The sequence below is a fragment of the Mizuhopecten yessoensis genome, unplaced genomic scaffold (assembly GCF_002113885.1).
Source record: "Mizuhopecten yessoensis strain PY_sf001 unplaced genomic scaffold, ASM211388v2 scaffold5141, whole genome shotgun sequence".
Taxonomy (NCBI): domain Eukaryota; kingdom Metazoa; phylum Mollusca; class Bivalvia; order Pectinida; family Pectinidae; genus Mizuhopecten; species Mizuhopecten yessoensis.
Window position 1 is genome coordinate 946,685 of NW_018405900.1, and position 14,855 is coordinate 961,539.

Consider the following 14,855-nt stretch of genomic DNA (forward strand, 5'->3'; position numbering starts at 1 on the left):
ACCCTTTTTGGCCCCACCCATCAGCCCCTGGGGGTCAGTCAGGGCTCATATGTGCATACTATCAAACTGCTACCTAATACTGATAATGCTAACCCAAATTGAATTACTTCCAATGGAAATTAAACAAATGTTGGTCCAAAATGTGATTTCCCTATATAAACTATAGTAAAGTTTACCCCCTCACCAGGGGGAAACGTGAGACCCCAGGGTCAAGAAATTCACAATTTTGGTAAAGCACCTTAAGACCCTTCTATATATGAAGAGTATTTGATTCTACCATATGTGGGTCTTGAGAAGAAGATTTTTGAAATTTTAGTCAATTTGACCCTTTTTGGCCCCGCCCCTCAGGCCCCTGGGGGCTTGGGACTTAACCGGCCACAATTTTTGTTGACCTTTGTCCATGGAAGGTCCCTGCAAAATTTCATTGAAATAGGTTCAGGGGTTTTGGAGAAGAAGTCGAAAATGTAAATTGTTTATGGACGCACGACGGACGACGACGGACAAAAGGCGATCGCAATAGGTCACTTGAGACTTTGTCTCAGGTGACCTAAAAAAGGAAACGTTTCCAGTAAAAATCTAAAAATCTTAAGTTTACATATATCTCTTGAATTAAAATCAGCAGGTGCTTTAACTCATTTAATGCAGTAATGTTTCATCAACTAATGTCTAAATGAAGCAGCTGTGACACACTTGTTCAGTCCACAACAGGTGGGACGCAAGGTGGGGTACATGACAAGCTCAATGTATATATATGACAAGCCCGTGGGGTACATGACAAGCTTGCTGGATTACCTCGACATAGTAGACATAGTAGTGCGAGCCCTCTGTCATACGTCGTTTAACCTGATAAGGACGTATCAGTTGGTGTTGTACTGTTAATACTATTATCTAGCTGATGATCATTATATAATTTTTAATTATACAAGTGATATCAATACTCCAGTAAAATATACTTCTTTTAACAAAAAAAATTAAAAAAATCTTCTTTTTCAATCCAATTCTGATCACAATTTAACATCGAACATCTTGCAAAACATAGCTGATCAGTACAATTAATGGTAACCAATAGAAAATATAATACATTTGACAATGCCAGACAGCTTTCAAGTCTTTTTCATTAACTGCTTCAATTTCTTTGTCCACGTCATAGCAACCACGTAATAGAAAGAACATCATAGCAAACTGTGTCTATGTAGAACAGTAGAAACAGTAATGCAATGGCAAACCCATTGTCTTCATATCTAACATCCTTGCCTCTAGAAATTTAATCAAACAAAATGAAATACAGTTGTGACTTACTGTTCTGATGACACTGGTCAGGGCGCCATCTAGCATGGTTTTTCCGTTGTCCAAGGTCTTGACCAAGTGGTAGGTACCATTCTTAGTGGAGGACAGAACTTGGAAATATTCTGTTGGGAACGTAGCTTTGATGATAACATTCTGGAGTAAGAAATAGATAAAATGTGATGGTGCTTTAGATTGAAAACACTGCAGAACATCAAATATCAATTTAATCTCTTTTCTTTTATTCATTCTTTTGAATGTTTTTTTCCTGTATGACAAACTTCCCGATCAACAATTCAAAGCAGAAATATTTGTTTGTATTCTTAAAAGAAATATTTCTGTCATACAATAAGTTAAAACTGGAAGACACAAATGATGTTAAACAAGATATTTATTGTGACATATATATCACATACTTACATCAGAAGGCCTAGGGTAGACCATATGTATCAAGGACCTCTGTGAGGTTCTCTATAGGTTGACATTGTGACATGTACTTACATCTGAGGGGTAGACCTTGTGGCTGTTTTTATCATAGACCTCTATGAGAATCTCGTATTCCCGTCCAGTTTCTAAAACCCACTTGTTGTGAGGCAGAATAACAAAAGCTGAAAAAATACAAATGCGTTCTGTTTAATCATTTCTATCACATTTATCAATTTGATAGTCATAATGCTAGTTTGTTTGGGATTGTTCAATCCACAACCTTATACAACAATCATTTATACAGAGTTCTAAAGAATTCCTGAAATAGTTTCTGTGATTAACCAGTTTATATAGTAAATTTGACTCTACTTACCCAGACGACTTGGAGTAACAACATACATCATGGCAGATGGCCGCATCAAAACGTCCTGGCTCTTGATGTCTTATGGTGGTTAAGGTTTTCAAATATTTCAAACTTTTTGATTTTTTGAATAAAGTCTCTAGCAAATTCCAAATTCCAATCTAATTCAAATTTGATCTACAATAGTTCTCTATACTAATAGCTGCACGTCTAAAAACAGACAGTGAATAAAAACCAAACTTTGACAGTCTAGATAAATGTTAAACATTCAAAATTAACAAAAAAAACAAATCTTTATAGGACTGTTGTGAGTTCAGGGAATCGAAGGACAGGAAGGATACTTTTGTCCATTAGCACAATCTCTGTGGAGCCTAGCTCTGCGGCTGTACCGAATGATGTCTGGGCATTGAACTCGCAGATCATGTGGTTCTGGACTTCCAGATAAAACTGTTCTGATGGCATTGCAATCTCTGTCAAATATATAAACATACACATTATTACAGGCCATTGGCTAGGTGTCAGTTGCCAAATAAAGAGTATATTTCATTGTACATGTATAAAACATATCTGTTTCCTTAGTACACAAATACTTTAATTCCCTTGTTTCCATGGTACACCAATACTTTAATATCCTTGTTTCCATGGTACACAGATACTTTAATATCCTTGTTTCCATGGTACACCAATACTTTAATATCCTTGTTTCCATGGTACACCGATACTTTAATACCCTTGTTTCCCTCTATACGAAGAATGAAGTTGTTTTGTGAATTTTCGTTGTTGTAATTGTTTGAATGTTTTCCACTAAAATACAGCCAGTTAAGTTAGTTATTTATTTGGGGAAATGGAGAATCATATGTGCAAAAACATGTTTTTGTACTATTTTAACGCCCTTGCCCGGGCACTAAAACTGGTTGTCCCAGGCGTCGGGCACCAAATGGAGTTTTACACCCCATGTCAGACTGACTTACCAATGATTTAGACTGACTTACCAATGATTTAGACTGAATTACCAATGATTAAGACTGACTTACCAATGATTAAGACTGACTTACCGATGATTGAATTCTGTTTGATAAGCTCGACGGTGTATCTCACAGTGGAGTATTTGAGGACATAGGCTTCAGCTGGACTGACCATAAGGTTTGCAATGACCATAATCTTCACCACAGAAGGCACAACATTCTGGGGAAAAAAAGTCATAGAAACAAAATTCCAACAGGAATAAAAATAGTACATTGTCTTTCCATCATACTGTTAAAGTGATTAGGAACCAATCTTGTTGTAACTTAAAATTTAAAACACTTATCACAGCATTTCAATTCTTTTTGGAATCTTACAACCAAATTTCAGAATTTGTAAACATTGTGCAAAAGAGAAATAACTTACACAGATGCAAACTTAAAGCATACTTACCCCGGGCAAGTCAGTCAACAAACTACACTTGCCTGGATCTGACAACTGGTTATCTGGGGCATCCAACAAGTGGATTTTTACAACCCTGAACAAGGTATGGTTTGTTTAGTTCTGTTTGGTTACTGATTGTTCTGTATTTTGTAATTTATAAACACTACATACATCTATAAAATCCATAGCAATATATAACAAACCTTTTATGAAGGTAACACATGGAATTGACATTGTCATTACCCTAATCACAACAGCCCTTGTTGGCATGGTTACATGTAGACTTGACATCAGGTTTACCCTAGTCACAAAAGGTTACATGTAGACCTGACATTGTCATTACCCTAGTCACAACAGACCTTGCAGACTTTGTTTCAAAGACTTGACACCAGGTTTACCGTAGTCACTCATGGCTACATACATACTTGACATTGGCATTACCCTAGTCACAACAGACCTTGCAGACTTTGTTACATAGTCTTGACACCAGGTTTACCCTAGTCACACATGGTTCCATGTAGACCTGACATTGTCATCACCCTAGTCACAACAGACCTTGCAGACTTTGTTATATAGACTTGACATCAGGTTTACCCTAGTCACAAAAGGTTACATGTAGACCCGACATTGTCATTACCCTAGACACAACAGACCTTGCAGACTTTGTTATATAGACTTGACACCAGGTTTACCCTAGTCATAAAAGGTTACATGTAGACCTGACATTGTCATTACCCTAGACACAACAGACCTTGCAGACTTTGTTACAAAGACTTGACACCAGGTTTACCTTAGTCACACATGGTTACATACAGACTTGACATTGGCATTACCCTAGTCACAAAAGACTTTGCAGACTTTGTTACATAGACTTGACACCAGGTTTACCCTAGTCACACATGGTTACATACAGACTTGACATTGTCTTTACCCTAGTCAGACTTTGTTACATAGACTTGACACCAGGTTTACCCTAGTCACACATGGTTACATGTAGACCTGACATTTTCATCACCCTAGTCACAACAGACCTTGTAGGCTCGATCACGTATGACGGACTTGACATTGGCACTGCCTGTACGTATACCCTCCACCAAGATCATGTCTCCTTGCAGGCCCCGTCCCTCCAATCTGTCGATGTAGGCTGGTCGGGTGTAATGTGACTCTGAAAACTTAATGATTCTGAAACAGAGTAATACCACTAAATTAAATTTGCTTTATTTTTTTTATTTTTTTTATAGGAACCATTTTATTTATTTCCATTACAGTCAATAAAGAGTAAAATTTCAGCATATTTGCATATTGAATTTTTAGGATTAAATGACTCAGTGCAGAATACGATTCATAATTTTAACATATTGGTATTTATACCGGTATGTACAAATTTTACAATTTTTGAAATGTGATACCAATCCATAGAAAAACTGAATTGTTATTTTTTTGTTAATACACTGTTTTCACAATTGTTCATCAAACAGCATATTTGCTAGAATTTGAAATTAAGAAAAGATAAAACAATTGATACAGATTCATTGATCAACTGTGCTTGAATTAATATTTGTGTGATGTTTAAATCCTCGATCGCCTCTCCTCACATATTAACATGAAAATAACAATATCTACAATAAAAAATAAGTAAACGAAAGAAGCATGTCAGAGTTATCATTAAATGTTGCAAATACTTCAAATTGTCTACACAACTTTAAAGATTCCATCTGATTTATTAATGAGGGGTTCAGGAAAAAAGTTTGTTAACTGTGTTCATATATAACATATAAATTATGTATATAGATCATAACTCATTTGTCTGTATGAAATGAAATGAAAGATCAAATTCATTTGAGTTCAAGATAACCAGATCGATCAGTCATGAATTTTGAAAAATAGTCTGAGAAAAGGGTTTTCTTATCTTCCATGATCATCCCTAAGTATAACATGTTTAGAGACAATGATAGAACAAAATAACTGATTGTGTTATTGTCACTAAGGCCTTTTCTGTGCATGCTATGGATGTCCAGAATGTAGTGTGTGTTCCTATAGCTACCGGAGAATATTGCTGGCATCAATGACTGTATCCTGGTCAGCTGAGGTGTCAGACTCAAGGCTCCACTCAAATCGCAGGCCTGCCAGACTGGAGAAGACATTTCCTGTAAAGTGCAAAACAAACTTCATCACAAAAGGGTTTATTGCGAAAGCAAAATACTTGCAACCTTTAATTTTGGCCACAGAGAAAAACTAGATACATGGCATAAGTACACCACAAAAGGAGATTTTTGTTAAAATGTGTTTGTATAATTCCAATAGGGTGGATTCTATAAGCTTTTGGCAAGGGGAAAAAAAAGGATTTTTTTTTTATGTGTTAACGCTAACAACCCAGAAAAAAAAAGTTTTACAATTCTTATGTACATATGTACTGGTGTTGGGAATCGGATCAGATATTATAATCGATTATCGGAAGACTTGTCATGAACGATTAATCGATTATAATTGGAATATCAAAACTTTGGTAAATATATTGTGTAGTTTATAGACAAATATGAAACTACAGTATGCAGCTATCTTCACCTAATAACAAGAGTACATACTTCCGGCCTTAACATACATGCCATAACTTTCCAGTGCAAAATAGTGAGACTAGTGAAAAAAAAATTAGTGAGATTTTTGGGGGGGGAGTTTGCTAGAGTAAAACCGGTAAATGTTATGATAATTAGGAAAGGTAAGTCAGAGATACCTTATATTATATGAGTTTTTTCATCGGTTATATGAAGCAGGAAATCTTTGCAAGCCACTCCTTGAAATTGTCAATAAAAACTGTAGGGTGAGCACAAAAATGCAGATATCGTTGGTTCAAGGAAACACATTTTTTTTATATCATGGACTGGTCTATCAGGCCCACATGCAACTATATATATTTAGTACATCACATGATAATTTCTAGGATAGCTATTGGATAACTACCCTTGTTCTATTTGGCATCTGCCCTTGACGACGGGAACTATACCTGGAGACGGGCACTATACGTTTTTTTGGACCGCCGAGACTACAGGAAAAGTAGGGTGACGCTAAGAGTTGCGCCCCTTCTCCTAGGGAGCGCTGTACATATTCTACTTTCACTTCATTGTTGTCGTCTGCCAAAATGGCTTCGAGATTCGCGACCGGGAATGCCGATTGCTTCGCTGAGGCTCAGCAATGCATAAAGACGAACCAGGCGACACAATTTGCCGTCGCAGTCCTTAAAGACTTCCTACTGGAATGCCAATATACGCAACAAAAAAGGAGAGATCTACTCAAAAAGTTATTGCCATCAGACAAGGTTTGCGGCGGCATTTACAAGAACCAACATGTGGCAGAGATTTCGACATTCCGTTGTTTGTGCATCTTCTTTCAATTTTAGCAATTGTACTGTTACAATTAACAACAACTCATGAATCAAAACTTCAAATGTTACGTTCAAATTTCCAGCTGTTGTTAATTATTAAATATGTTATCAATGAAGTTCCTCATGTTTGTCTTTTTATTGTCAAATGACAGTCATGTGATGTACTAAATCTATTATGACACTTTCCCTCGGAAACAGCACTCTTATAGTGTTGTCTGCGGAGGTATAGTGCCACCCCAGACAACACTATAAGAGAACAGTTCCCTTGGGAAAGGGCCATAATAGAATAATATACATATAGTCAATCTGGGTAGATACAATTTTAGATCATATACCAGGTAGGTGTTCATGGGGAGGTCCTTTCAGGATATAGGTTTTATCAGGGTTACCTTGCCTGTTGTCAAGGCATGTTTGTATAGTCGTTAATAGTGTATGACCATGCTTTCTCACATTAATCTATATATTGTAATTCCGTTAAACATTGTCACCTTCTTCATCAAAGCCTCGGATGGTAAGCTCCTCTGGTGAGTCTTCGAGGTAGAGCAAGCGAGTAGTAGTCTGGATCTCAAACCGATGTAGAGATTCCACAATCACAATACACCTCAATACTTCACGAGTGACTGCAAAATATTTTCACAATTAATTTCATAGATTTGACATAGCAACAACATTAAAACTTAACATAAATCACATAATAAGGAAAGTGATTAATCATTATGCTAAAATAATCTCGGATAATATAATTATATCAGGAAATACATACTTTTTAAATTTGTTACAAATAAATGAAGTAAAAAATTGGTTTAGAAATTGTATCTCTAGCTATTAAAACAACAAATCTGCTGACTGAAAATTAATTATCAAACTAAACCAAACTTACAGCTGCATTTTTTTAATAATAATCTTATCAGTACTGGCTGAAAGAAACCGAATCTATACGGAACCTTGTATTTATACAGGTTGGGTATGTACACTCCCCGACTGTCTCAAATTTGCGAGCTCGTAGATTGTGTATCATGATTCATGAATGCACTTCACCTGTACTTTCACTGTAAATTTCCTACATGTTGGTTTATGTTTACAGGTTAAATTATATTAATGGCTTCTGATCATGATCTGTCAAACTTTCTGAGGCTTCAACCTTGTGAAAAATGTCAAACACAAGAGCTTTTCATCCATTAGTTGTTTCTTTTCTTAACAGTTTGTTTATTTTAAAAGTGAAAGGAGATTGCACTGAAGTGCATTTAAACATTTAAACAAAACAAACAAAAGGAATTTTGCAAATGTGAGACAATGTTGTTAAGTTGAGAGAATTCCTATTCATCTTTTTGTGAAACTTACAAATCATGATATGAAGTCAGACTGAGGGCGTCAAATTTGCAAGTGACAGGTGAGCATGGAACAGTTATAATTATCTACTGTAGTGAATTCTGTACAGTGTACACTTTATTATAAGAAATGAAGGTGAAACAATTTGTCATTTTTACAAAAAGATAGACATCAAAATCAATCAATTTGTTGTGTACAAATTAAATGTACTTTATTTTATGGGGTCATGATGAAAGAATTTTGGTTACTATCGTTAAAAAGAAATCAATGTATTTGTTTTTCACTTGATTTCCCAATCAATTAATAGATTTTTTATGTGATCAGTATCTACAGTCTGTTTATCCAAAATGAAGATTAAATCCCTTGTGCTTCCACCAGGAATCGAACCCTTGATCTCCAGGTTTCTAGTTGGATGCTCTACCACTAAGCTAAAGGGAAATTCCCTCTAGCTTCAAAGCTAGAAAGCGACCTTAATCGTATGCACAATTAAAATCTGCCACATATCCAACCTGTTTAGGCAAATGTAATTATCTACAGACCCCATTTAAATACCTTTGTTCTCTGCCAAAACAATGGAAGTTTTTCTGTGGGAAGATTTTGAGACAGCCGATATAACTGCTGAGAAGGCACACTCTCCGTCTGTACTGTTTACCAGTTGAACCGTTGCCACCTCCTGCTGTGTTGATCGCCTGTGTAAGATCAAATCAAAAGTATTATTTAACTTCGGTATGGTTAAAAACAATATAACATTAGCTCTAATGAGCTATTAAAACCGACACATAAAAGACATGCACAGTTACACATAAATATTTAGCAAAACAAAAGTAGAGGCAAGCTTTAGCTAAAAACATGTTGTAAAAACTGTATTGTGAGCCTATGTGTTTTGTCTGCATTTGTTGTATTTGCATTTTGGCCCATACCAGCTGTTTATTAGTGTCTGTGAGGGTGGAATCATGTAGGCGAAAAACCCTTCAACCAACCAACTAACCATGTTAGTGTAGTTGTTATTCTGAAGTGGTCTGGTAGGGCATTCCATATTTTAGGTGCTTCTGATCGAAATGAGTGTTTACCATACTTTAATTTGTAGTCCTTTTTGGTATATGTCTGCTGTGTTGTGATATCTGAATGTGTATGATTTTTCTGTGATGTTGATAAGGTGTAGGTATGTTGGCGTCTGTTTATTTGTGATTTTAAATACTTCTATTGCAAAATTTCTGAGTTGTCTGATGGTAATTTTGAACAGGCTATTAAATTTTCATATGTATTTTCGTGTTCATTGTAAATAAATTTTAAAGCCCTTTCTTGGATTTTTACCATTTTTTGTGTGTTTGTCTCGCCGCAAAAGTGCCATGTTAGCGGACAGAAATTAAAATTTGAGAGAATAAATGAACGGTATATTCATCTTCATAATTTTTCCTTCCTCCGTCGATACCGACGATTATGGAAGTCTGTCTTGTGCTGTAGTGCTTAATTATTATGTACAGCGAGATTTTTTTTCAAATCTTTGTTATTTGCTATAGGATAAAAACAGGTAGTGTCCTTGACCTGTTCTGGTGTCTGCCGGGATGAGATTGTTAGTGTGCATTGCTACTTGTTGGTGTTTTGTAGAGAATAATAATGCATGTTCTTGTTCTGTATGTGTTGTGTTGGCCATTGCAAGTTGTGTATGATATCTGAGACTGAGCTTGTGTTATAGTATTTGTTTAGGACATATCGTGCTGCTCTTCGTTGTACTTTTTTAATTGATTTATGTTATTTGTATAATGTGGGTCCCAAACTGAAGAGCAGTATTCAAGTTTGGGTCTTACAATGGCCTTGTACTACGCATGTTCTTTTATGTGCGGTGAATTAATTTTTAGGTTTCGTTTTAGAAAGCCTAGTGATTGATTTGCATTTGATGTGATGTTGTTAATGTGTTTGTCCCATTTTAAGTTGTTTTGAAGTGTGATGCCTAGATATTTGTTTGAAGTTACATATTCTAGTGTGTGGTCATGGAACGTGTATTGGTGTTTAATTTGTGTGCGTTTTGGTGATACAATGGTGAGTATGGTGCATTTGTCTGGGTGGAATTTCAGGAGGCAGTCCTCTTTCCATTTACTAGCTGCATCTAAATCTGCTTGTAGTTTTGTCGTTTCGTCTTTGTTGTTGAATGTTGGTTGTTTGGTATGTAGTATGCTGTACATTGTAAGGATCATTTATAAAAGCCGTGTTAAATACAAACACAGAGCTATATCAATGATATCGAGGTACAACCTTAAATCAGCTGCATAATATTTCTTTAGCAATTGAGGAAGCCAGGAAATTATCAGTTAGACTCGTAAACATACCATGTGTAACAACTGTCGTGCACGTGCAATTCCTCCTTGGTTATATTGATTTGTAGCGTGAAATTCGTAACTACAGTACTATGGTACGGCAGCAATATCTTGGGATCACTTAGGCGAGCACCTTGTGTGGAAGAAATAATAACAATAGCGACAAATAATGTCAAAATTACAATAACAAATTTGTTATATATTGCCGCCATTTTCGGCACATGGGCGCCGCCATTAACAGTAATATTCTCTAACAGAGAATAAAATCTATTGTTGTGGATATACAGAGATATTAAAGCAAATTTTATTTCATAAAGTTGTTTTTTATTAATCTATATGTTTTATAAACTTACTTTTACGGGCCAGTTAATGCCGTGATACCACTAAATGAAATATTCATTTTTGTTAAAGATTATGAGTCGGTTCCGCCATATTTATAAGTGGATGTTACTTTCTGAACTTCCTGGATTGAGTAAAAAAGTAAACAACGTACGACTTATGGTTTAAGCTCCAAGTATCGACATTTTGTCACGATGGCGGGGTTTGATCCGGACGATAAATATAGGTATTGTTTACAAATACTATACTAAACACTATTTGTTTGTCCACTGTTTTTATGACACACGTCGTGATTCACAAGTTCAACTTTCAACAGTAATTTGAAAGAAAATAAAAATTTTAATGTCTTTTATGCTCGGAAATGCCATAACTCCTGGATCCTCTTTAAGTTATGTGCTTATTTGTCGTGGCTGTATATTAATCACTTGCAAAAATTTGCGTCAACTTGGCCAACGGCCTTTGCATAGGATGCATTTAGATATAAGTTATAGGTAATAAGGTATCATATATAGTTGTCTGCAGTCTGACGGTCAAACTTCACGCTTCACACAATAATAATCAATTTATTGTTCAATGGAATAAATGTCTTATCATGGAAGAAAATCTAACAGACAACCATGTATATTTGCCATTTATTTGGGGTAGGACATGGTTTCATTTTATGAATGTTGTATATATATATATCAGTGTTGACTCAATAATCAATCATGTGCTGTATGTCATTAATCATGAAAATATCCGGAACATCTTGCAGATATTTTATTGGAGTAGTTATAAAAACAAAATATACTATGGCAGCACAGAGGTTATATCTTTTAGTTATAGATGTCTATTTAATGGGATATATATATGTGTGTTTCTTTTTAATGGAACACATATATATAGCATTAATTCCTGTAGGAACTCCATCTAAATCAGAAATTTACAACGATAGATATCGTTATAAATCTCTGATTTAGATGGAGTTCCTACAGAAATTACTTGAACCAAGTTGTGTAATTTTGACTGTGTAAGTACTATTAGTGCATTTCTATTTCAAATATCTTTTAATTTGTTATTCATAGTTTTGGAAACTATATATGCAGAGTATTGATCATGCATGATATCAACTATTATAGCCTTTCTCAAACCGGATATGTAGTGTACTATAATTACATGTCTTGTCAAGGATGCATGGGTCTAGTAAAGAATATCCATGCGCCATCAGTCTTGAGCAGAGTAATTATAATGGCCCTTCATTTATTTTTAAAAATATATATAAAGTTTGTCTGCCCGGTGCCCCAGGAGCATACCTTAATTTCATCTATACTTGCATGTCTTGTGAAGAAAGAGTGTCGCATACTGTACATGTACTCATACAAGTTTGTCAACTCTCTCTATTTTGGAGGAAGACTCCCGATTTTGACCTACTTTCAAGGTCACAGCTGTCAAATATGTCACACTCTTTCAACAAATTTTGATATGAAAATGACCTTGACCTACTTTCAAGGTCACAGCTGTGGTCGAATGTTTCAAAACGACTTCTTCTGAAGAACTAAAAGGTATAGAATCTTCATATTTGGCTGGTGGCTTCCTGGAATGAAGCCCAACAAAGTTTGAGAATGAAAATGACCTTGACCTTCTTTCAAGGTCACAGGTACGGTGTTAAATATGTCTAAAACATCAAACGACTTTTTCTGAATAATTGAAGGCATAAAATTATAATATTTGACTGGTGGCTTCCTGGGATAGAGCTCACCAAAGTTTGCGAATGAAAATGACCTCAACCTACCTTAAAGGTCACAGAGGTCAACAACATTTTAAAGGATTTGTTCTTAAGAACCAAAATGAATGGATTCATAAGATTTGACTGGTATCTTTTTGGGATAGAGCTAACAAAGTATGAGAAGGAAAATGACATTGACCTACTTACAATTGCACAGGTCACAGAGGAAAAAATGTCAAGTTACTTCTGAAGAAAAACCAAAAACCAAAAAATCTTATAATAATATTTGGCTGGTAGTTTCAACAGATGGAGCCAACAAAGTTTGTGAGGGAAATATTTGTAGTGCAATGTTATATTTAATTAGAATATTTTGCTTTGACTGCTTACATATTCAGGTGAGTGATACAGGCCCTCTTGGCCTCTTGTTAAATTTAAATCTACCACCTTTATATATACAAACATGAGCTTGTGAGTTTTGTAGGATTTTTTCAAGCAAGTCCTGAACATCCTTTTCAAAATGTTGATTAGTCCCATTTACAAAGAGATATGTTGAGTATTCAAAACGTTAATGAAGTTGATACTAATGTAATGGGAACTATGATTACATATATATATTCATTGATATCACATTTATTTTACAGCTAAGCTTTTCTTTTCTTTTTTCAGTTGGTATTTTGGTCCACTAAATCGCGAGGAAGCCAACGAGATTTTACAGCCAACTCAATCAGGAGGAGAGTTCCTAGTTCGAGATAGCCAATCTATAAAAGGCGACTTTGTGCTATGTGTAAAGTAAGTTAGGATATTATTATATTATTATCTGTAATTTGGGATTTTATAAAAATCATGAACAGATTAATTAGATGGCCTTGAAATGTGGGGATATTTGTTTCACTGACCCCTTGAAAAGTTCATTACTGTAATTTTTAGTTTTCAAAAGTTCTTTCGTATATAAATGAATTTATAAATAATATTGACATGCTGCACCAGAACCTTTCCTTTGATGCTGTGTCCTTCTTTTATATTGTTCCAGGAGAATGTGCACCTTGTATATGCCCTTTTCAAATGAAAAACTTCCTAAAGTTGGTTTTCTTTTTATAAATAAAAAAATAGTCTGAAAGTAAATATATAACAGTCACACTCTGAAAATCTGTCTTCACAACCCGAGTGACCCTAATAGTTCATGCTCAGGTTAATTATCTTATGGATACATAATTGCAAAATGCTTGACAGATTTGCACAACTTTGTGAGATTTATAATTAGCTTCTATATCTGTGGTCTCTGATCTGCTTATCATGATCAGTTCCACATATATATATATATATATAACATCCAGAATCCCTTCACTATGATTTACTGATCTTGTTTGTTACTTTATAAAAAGGTGTCTATTGATACAGCATTTTAAGAATTTTGGAAGCTTGAGGGTGCTGCTTTTTAGGTCCAATACAGGGAGATGTTTTGTATTACAATCTATCTTCATTGATGAATTTTGATGAATAAATACATTACTAGGAATGAAGTATTTCATTTTTATATGACCGTCAAATTTGACAGTAGTATTATGGTATGGCGTTGTCCGTCCGTCCGTCCGTCCGTCCATCCGTCCGGCGTAAACTTACTTTGTCTGGCAATCACCTCCTACATTTTTCGACCGATCTCTTTGAAACTTGGTATACATGATAATCATGATATGAAGTTGGGTCTCCCTTAAAAGAATTTTGATTCAACACTTTTTCCAAAAGTTATTGCCCTTTGTTCATTTCAGTATTTGATTTTATGTCTGAAGATTTTCTCCTACATTTTTAACTCACCTGCCCGAAGGGCAAGTGAGCTTATGTCATGGTGCGGCGTCCGTCCGTCCATCCTCGTCTGTCAACTTTTCCTTTAAACAACTTCTTCTGAAGAACGGACAGGCCTAGAGTCATGATATTTGGCTGAAAGCTTCATTGATAGGAGCCCTGCAAAGTTTGAGAACGAAAATGACCTTGACCTGTTTTCAAGGTCACAGGGGTCAAATATGTCAAAAATTTCAAACAACTTCTTCTGAAGAACTGAAAGGTATAGAATCTTTATATTTGGCTGATGGCTTCCTGGGATAGAGCCCAACAAAGTTTGAGAATGAAAATGACCTTGACCCACTTTCAAGGTCACAGGGGTCAAATGTGTCAAACACTTCAAACGACTTCTTCTGAAAAACTGAAAGGTATAGAATCTTCATATTTGGCTGATGGCTTTCTGGGATAGAGCCCAACAAAGTTTGAGAATGAAAATGACCTTGACCCACTTTCAAGGTCACAGGGGTCAAATGT

At 35.4% G+C, this 14,855-nt stretch overlaps 2 protein-coding genes across 4 annotated transcripts in view; one reads left to right on the top strand and one right to left on the bottom strand.

Moving 5' to 3' along the window:
• The window catches only part of LOC110450257 (nuclear pore membrane glycoprotein 210-like), a 45,452-nt gene extending 34,731 nt beyond the window's left edge, over nt 1-10,721 (bottom strand). The window contains exons 1-11 of one of the 2 annotated variants that reach the window (XM_021497700.1): nt 10,514-10,721; nt 8,739-8,875; nt 7,346-7,477; nt 5,523-5,625; nt 4,510-4,660; nt 3,127-3,256; nt 2,413-2,541; nt 2,084-2,152; nt 1,786-1,892; nt 1,300-1,440; nt 793-843 (exon numbers count right to left, since the gene is read on the bottom strand). In XM_021497700.1, coding sequence (XP_021353375.1) covers nt 793-843; nt 1,300-1,440; nt 1,786-1,892; nt 2,084-2,152; nt 2,413-2,541; nt 3,127-3,256; nt 4,510-4,660; nt 5,523-5,625; nt 7,346-7,477; nt 8,739-8,875; nt 10,514-10,713 — 1,350 coding nt within the window. In that variant the 5' untranslated portion in view covers nt 10,714-10,721. The remainder of the gene's footprint in view (nt 1-792; nt 844-1,299; nt 1,441-1,785; nt 1,893-2,083; nt 2,153-2,412; nt 2,542-3,126; nt 3,257-4,509; nt 4,661-5,522; nt 5,626-7,345; nt 7,478-8,738; nt 8,876-10,513) is intronic. The other variant, XM_021497701.1, reaches the window with a different exon arrangement.
• A 204-nt stretch (nt 10,722-10,925) lies between these two features.
• The window catches only part of LOC110450258 (adapter molecule Crk-like), a 27,918-nt gene continuing 23,988 nt past the window's right edge, over nt 10,926-14,855 (top strand). For both annotated transcript variants that reach the window (XM_021497702.1, XM_021497703.1), the window contains exons 1-2: nt 10,926-11,066; nt 13,212-13,334. In XM_021497702.1, the coding sequence (XP_021353377.1) occupies nt 11,035-11,066; nt 13,212-13,334 (155 nt within the window). In that variant the 5' untranslated portion in view covers nt 10,926-11,034. The remainder of the gene's footprint in view (nt 11,067-13,211; nt 13,335-14,855) is intronic.